Source organism: Arachis duranensis, chromosome 4, assembly GCF_000817695.3.
Source record: "Arachis duranensis cultivar V14167 chromosome 4, aradu.V14167.gnm2.J7QH, whole genome shotgun sequence".
In the NCBI taxonomy this organism is placed as follows: Eukaryota; Viridiplantae; Streptophyta; class Magnoliopsida; order Fabales; family Fabaceae; genus Arachis; species Arachis duranensis.
Genome location: NC_029775.3, coordinates 11,685,176 through 11,691,827, shown reverse-complemented (window position 1 = coordinate 11,691,827; position 6,652 = coordinate 11,685,176). Strand labels below are relative to the sequence as shown.

The following is a 6,652-nucleotide window of genomic DNA, read 5'->3' as shown; positions in this document are numbered from 1 at the left end:
TCCCAACCCCACTTCGTTCCCTTTCTTTTTTATTTTATTTTATTTTATTTTATAATTTTTTTGTTAGGGATAAAATTGTAATAAAAATAAAAAATTTGGTAAAAAGGACGGTTTTAAAACAAACTGAAACTTTCGAGATCATTTTATTGCGAAAAAAGGTTGAGGATAAAATAAATTTTCAACCCAAACAAAAATTATGCTATGTGCAAAAATTTATGTGCTATATACAAAAATTTGTATATTGTATTAATAAAATATGCACAACACATAAATTTTGGTATATAATACAAAAAATTTGATGCATAGGATAGAAATTTAAATATGCACCACAGAATTTTTTGGAAAATTATCAAAATATTGACTCACCTAACTAACAAAATACATTTACAAGTAAAAATTTAGCTAATTTTTTTTATATTAATTAAATATGTGTGTAATAAATTATTGTTGGAAGTTTGGGTATTTTTGTTTGATATGGAGTTAGTTTTTTAAAATTGATATTAATTAAATCGGACGGTCCGATTTGTTTGAAGAAGGAAAATAAGTTACAAATCGAACCTTTTAATTTATACTTTTACATTTTTTTATTTTTGAAAAAAAAATTGAAGAGTCTGATTTCAATGTTTTTTTTTTAATTTTCAAAAACGTAAATCGGACAACTTGATTTATGATTCTTTTTAAAAATGTTAAACAACATAAATTTAGTAGGTCCGATTTTTAGAAATCACTGTGCAACTAAGATATCGATTTCTTTTCTCTAATAACATTAAAAAACACATCTCCTAAGCGCAAAAATGTGTGTGCTATGTGTGCAAATATTTGTATAGGATATCGGTAAATTTGTGTTATATGTATAATTTGTGTTATATCAATAAGTTTATATAATTTCAAACAAAAATTTATGTGCTGCAAAAAATACAAAAAAAAGAATAGTGACATAAGCACGTATTTTTTTATTGCTGGACTTGCACCACTTAATTAAACTTAGTTGAATATAACTCTTCTGAATATAGACTAAATTTGTAGTTCAAAAAATATATTTAATTTAATTTTTATTTAGAAAATTTTATAGTCACTTATTTTTAATTCAAATTTACTCTTTCTACAGCAACCGATTCAATTAGAAAACTCTTTAGACAACCTATTTCTACTGGAAAAAAAATTGCACTATTCTAATTTTTATCTAATTCAATACACATTCCCCCCATAAATAGATACACTTCTCTTTTTTCTTTTTTTTGTAATTGTCTAGCGTAGTTTTTTCTTTTAAGTTGTTGGTGTCATTTGGTGTACCATTTTTGCAAGAAGATAGGCCCAAAGATTAAAATATACATCATACAAAATAAGTCTATTATTTCAATATATGTATGTTGCATATGGTCAATGAATAAGGTAAATGAAATCTTTCCAGCCCCAAAAAAAAATAAAATAAATGTAAATGATATCTTTAAGTTAATGTTATACAACAAAATTTGGATTTCAATTAATTTATTAAAAAAAATATAGGCCACATGGCCAAATCAAACACATTATTGGAGGGATAAGTAGCAAACAAATGGGAATATTGTTATCTTATTGAAGAATTTAGTGTAACAAACAACACTTGGCTTTGTCATGATTGATTACGACAACAGTTTCAAAAGTAAGAATGTTAACACAATTGTTATGATATGATTTTCTTTTTTCAGTATGCATATGCATGTTATATAACATAATGATTTGCACAAACCATTTTGACAAAACCATGACATGAATACTTGCAGGAGCAAGTCTTTGATAATAAATAACTTGAGATGATAATCAGATAACACAAAATTAGTACACATTTAAAAAATCTACTTCCTTCAGTATTTATTTGACAGAGAAATATCACCACAGTTTTCAGCTTTGCAGTGAAAAAAAGAAAAAACAATCAATTAGATGGTATTCAAATATTAGTAGAGCTGCAATTACAAACAGTATAATAGTTTTAGAATAAATATGAGTATCATATACTTGCAACTAGAAATATATGTACAAAATTTACTCAATGAAGATAGCAACACCTACAAGCTACACAAGAACATTGTGCTATGATTTTAACAGATCCAAAATAACTGTTCTAAAAATAATAAGGCTGTACCTGAAATGTAAAACATCTTCAGCAAATAAAATTGGCTAAAATGAGTGTAAACAACTTTGCAACTAGAAATGTATGTACAGAACTTATCTATCGTATTCACTAACCGCCGCGCCTCAGTTACATGAGAACATCGTGCTGCGATAAGCATGTGCCGAAAACCACAATGGCAGTGTTGAGCTATACTTCACAGAGTACATTTCTTTCCAAACCTGAGTCCTGCGATGATAAACCAAAACCTGCTTATGAGTCGCAAGAAAGACGTATTCGCCCGTCTGGCTTATAGGGAAAATGCCCGGCACCATTCCTCTGATACACCTCAGACTTACCTTATCCACCAAACACCATTCATCCTTCCAGTAATCTTTTAGCACCCATATGTTCATCCATGCTTCCGAAATTTGAATAACTGACAAGCTGCCATCGAAGTCCAAGAGATAAATCCTATTCCCCACCCTATAACTCAATTCATATGGCAACGGCATCTTCCTCCAAACATCACAACTCAAATCAAGCACAAGTATGTAAGTCGCGCTAGCCGTCAACCAATGAAGCGCATTATTGACATAAACAACTTGGTTCTTATTCATGTGAGTAAAATGGTCATCTTGAAACGAAATGAACTTCCTCCACTTGTTCATCTCCGAATCGAACACCAAACATATGAAACTCCCATCAGGCCTATGGCCAAAAGTGCGATGGCAACCGGCCAAGACAACATTAAACTTCTGATACATAGAATCACAAGCCAAGCCAACCAAAGTCGCTTCTCCATCCGGATAAAACCTCGTCACGGGCCGTTCCCTACTCTTGGGAAGCAACCTAAATTCCCTAGTGACAGGATTGCAGACATAGAACACACCCTTATCAGGGATACTAGAGCAACACAACAAGCCATTGCAAGATGCTCTAACCTTAACTCTATCATTCAAGAAGTCTAGTGAGAATTCAGATACACCCCTCAAATTATCAACACAGATCAAACTAGATTTGGAGACTAATGATGAGTCTGAAATCTCAACAAGGATCATAGGGTTCTTCCTTGACACCTCATTGTAAACTTGAATGAAATACTTATCAAATAACAACTTATACCAAAGCTTACACACTGTTTTGCACCTAAGAAGCGGCTTCACAGGTAACCTAGCAAGAATCTGAATAACCACCTCATCAGGGAAAATCCCTTCCCCTCTAATATCCATAACAAACGAAACCTTAAAAATATGCAAACAAATTGAAAAACTATAATAAAATCTGGGGGCCCAATAAAACAAGATAAAGTTTCGAACTTTGCTTACCGGAACCAGATAAAAACCCAAAAATTGAAATTACGGATATCCGATGATGATGGAAATGGAGAGAAAAGGATTCAGCTTTCGGGGATGGGAAAAAATGGGGTTTTCAATTGGCGTTAACATTGGGAGAAAGAAGAAGAAGGGATGAGGAAAATTGAGTTGTCAAAATTAATTTCTTGAGAGAAGACGCATACGGAAGAAGGAATAGATCAATATTAAAGTGAAGAAGACGAAAAAGGGGGAGATTTGGATCAAGTGTGAAAAGAAGAGGGGCAAAGGAATGAAAGAGTAGAAATGAGTAATTGAGTATTGTGAAGTGATGAGAAGGAAAGAGGAAAACGAAAGATAAACAGCGTGAGACGGGAATCGAAGGATGAAGAGGGACACGTCAACGGAATATGCGACACGCAAACGGAAAATAAGCGGTCAAAGCTCAAAACTCAAAACTCAAAACTTTCTTCTTCTTTTTGGTTCTCTCTTCGCTGATCATCTTCTTCTTTGAGTGTCTCTGTGTTGTGTTTTTTCCAATGATCTACAAATTGGAACATCAGCCCATACAAGTTAATTGAGTGAGTGATTTATAAATTCAATAATTAAATTAAGACTCAAGTCTTCTAAAAAAATTTTAGCCAAATAATTTAATTTTAACAAATTTTAATCTGTAAATCAGTTTCTAAGTTTTAACCTTTTTATTTTGTTAGATAAATTAATTTTTATATTAAATTTTGGTAAAAAACCTAGATTGAGGTAACACTCCTTTTTTCTAACTTTGAGATGGATGTTCTTTGAACCTCCAAAGTGTCTCAACTTTTTATAATAAACTCCGTCAAGCAAAAAAGAACGCGGTAGCTCAACAAGTGTTGCTCAAACTTCTTCTCCTCCTAAAGGTTTTGGTACCCGAGTTGTTCCACCCGTTCCTTTCTTTTTTTTGACACGGGAAAGGAGTCGGACTCAGGCACTTCTCGTAAGTGCAAAATTCTCTCCAATAAATATAGTAGCATCTACGACAAAGAATTTGACTCTACTCCTTTACTGAGGAGTACATTTTTTCTAGGAATTCTATTGCCATGGATGATACTTCTTTGGAGAAAAATATGAAAATGGTAGCAAAGGGGGTATTCGTACTGCTGGATTTTATACTGCCCTTCTGAAAAGGCTTTGGCAAACTCCCTTTAATGCCACCCAAAAAGAAGTGTCCGACCTTCACATGAAGGTGGATGCATAGGTGTAAAAACTGGACCGGATCGATCGGTTTGGCCGAAAAATCGATGAATCATATCCCCAACCGATCCTATTGGGTCCAGTCTAAAGCGTTTCCGCTCAAGAACTGGTCTAACCGAACCGTTCAAGAAAAAATTTCAAAATTGATAAAGATGTAATTTGAACCTGGGTTCTCCTTGTACTACACGCTTCACTTACTACTAAGCTATGTTATTCCTTATTATTTCATTTACTAATTATTAATTATATAGTAAAATCACACAATAATTTTTTTATAAAAAATTATCAAATATTTTTATTAATTATAATATAATTATTTTTTATGATTATATGATATTTATTAATTTTATTTTTTTATAAATACATATAGTATATAACAATAAAATAAATATAAAAATGAAATTAAAGAATAATTATCATAAAAAATACTAGAATTTCATATGCTTATTTAGTAATAATCGGATTATAATTTGTTAATTATAATTTGTTGAAGTTTAATTATTTTTAAACTATTAGTTAAGATATGTATTTTAAATTTTAATTTTAGATTTTTGACTATTTTATATTTTTTATTTACATAAGACTAGTTCTACCGATTCAACCAATGACTCATTGGTTGAACCAATGAACCAGTGAACCATAGCTTGACCGGTTCGATCATCAATTCGGTTCTTACAACTATGGGTGGATGAACTGAAGAATGTCAAAACACAATGGAAAGTTGATAAGAATGTCTTCAGATCGGATGCTGTGATGCTGAGGGAAATGGTGAAGGATTCTGATGCAAAGCTTGACAAGACGGAGGCTTTGAAAAAAAAAGTAGAGGAGAGCAATACCCGAATTTATGGGAAGAAGCTTGATTTAATGACCGAGTTGGAAGAGTTTGAGGGCTTTGTTGGAAAGGGTATGGACGACCTTGTAGAAAATTTAAAAGCCTAATTTCAAATAATCGCCCCTGGAGTTGACATCTCCGCCATTGATCTTGACAAAATTATGGTTTGTGGTCAGATTGTTTTAATTCCAGAGGATGATGAAGGTGCCCCAGCTCCTCAAAACTTGACGTTTCTACTTCTACTTTGGAAGAGGTCCTACACCCAACCTCTCCTAAGGAGGTCGTACAAGAAGATGAGAACATTTCAAATGCTGATGTTGGAGCTTCTCAAGTGGAGATTGTCGCTCCAGCTGATGTTGGAGCTGCTCCTTAATCTCTTTTTATATCTTTATTTTGATGGCCAGCATGTGGGCTTTTATAAATAATTTATTGTAATATTTTTGATACTATGTTGCCTTTGGACTTTATAAAACTTTGTTTCTACTTTCTTTGCCTTCTATCCTGTCTTCTATGATTTTTGCATTATTTATGATATGGCATGCTTGTAGTGGAAGTTCACAAATTGCTTTTTAGATAGAGTGCATTTGCTGTACGACTTGTTTTATCCAGAATTGGTGCTCGTTATTTGTTTGCTTTTGTGTGATTTTGGATTATCACTTCGTAATAAACATTTTAGTAGTCGAGATTATGTTGCTCTTGCAAGACTTTTTTCTCATAACTATGTTGTTTCGAGCTTTTCTAGAGGTCGGGGAGATTTTACTTTGATTTTGTAGTTAGTTCGACCATGGGAGGTCGGTGCTTTTTCATTACTACGAGGTTTCTACAACTTATTTTGGATTCTCGTTTCAGCTCATTTGGCCAAGCTGTTCTGGAAAGTCGGATAACTTGTTTTATGTTTGCTGTGTCGACCTAGTGAGGTCGGACACTTAACTCCTTGGTTTGAGGAGGCATTCTTACAAATCACCCTCCTCTTTCAATTTGGTTTAGACAAATTGTTGTGAGATTAGGTTTAGGTTTGTTTTTACCTTCTTTTCACGTGATGCTTGATTATGAACACGTTGCCTTTAAGAGGTTGGTTATGTCTTAATTCAAGTTACTTTTGTGATTCGTTTTCAGTTTTTTCCTTGTCAGGCTTGTTTTAGTAAAAGTGGCTTAATAAGGTCGGACCACAATATGCTTTTATAA

The 6,652-nt window shown here is 32.7% G+C and overlaps 1 protein-coding gene across 2 annotated transcripts; it reads right to left on the bottom strand.

The window, feature by feature from the left end:
• Positions 1–1,927: 1,927 nt before the first annotated feature.
• LOC107483400 (F-box protein At5g49610) lies at positions 1,928–3,933 on the bottom strand. 2 transcript variants are annotated; one of them, XM_016104014.3, is made up of 2 exons: positions 3,418–3,931; positions 1,928–3,273 (listed from the first exon to the last, which is right to left on the bottom strand). In XM_016104014.3, exon 2 carries the CDS (start codon positions 3,148–3,150, stop codon positions 2,236–2,238), a length of 915 nt encoding a protein of 304 aa, XP_015959500.1. In that variant the 5' UTR covers positions 3,151–3,273; positions 3,418–3,931; the 3' UTR covers positions 1,928–2,235. The 2 variants fall into 2 exon arrangements, with proteins under 2 accessions (XP_015959500.1, XP_015959499.1); XM_016104013.3 differs by having other exon boundaries at positions 1,928–3,933.
• Positions 3,934–6,652: the final 2,719 nt, after the last annotated feature.

What these genes read in the sequence shown, in the direction of transcription:
- LOC107483400 (XM_016104013.3), bottom strand. Translation starts at nt 3,321, where the DNA reads ATGGATATTAGAGGGGAAGGGATTTTCCCTGATGAGGTGGTTATTCAG.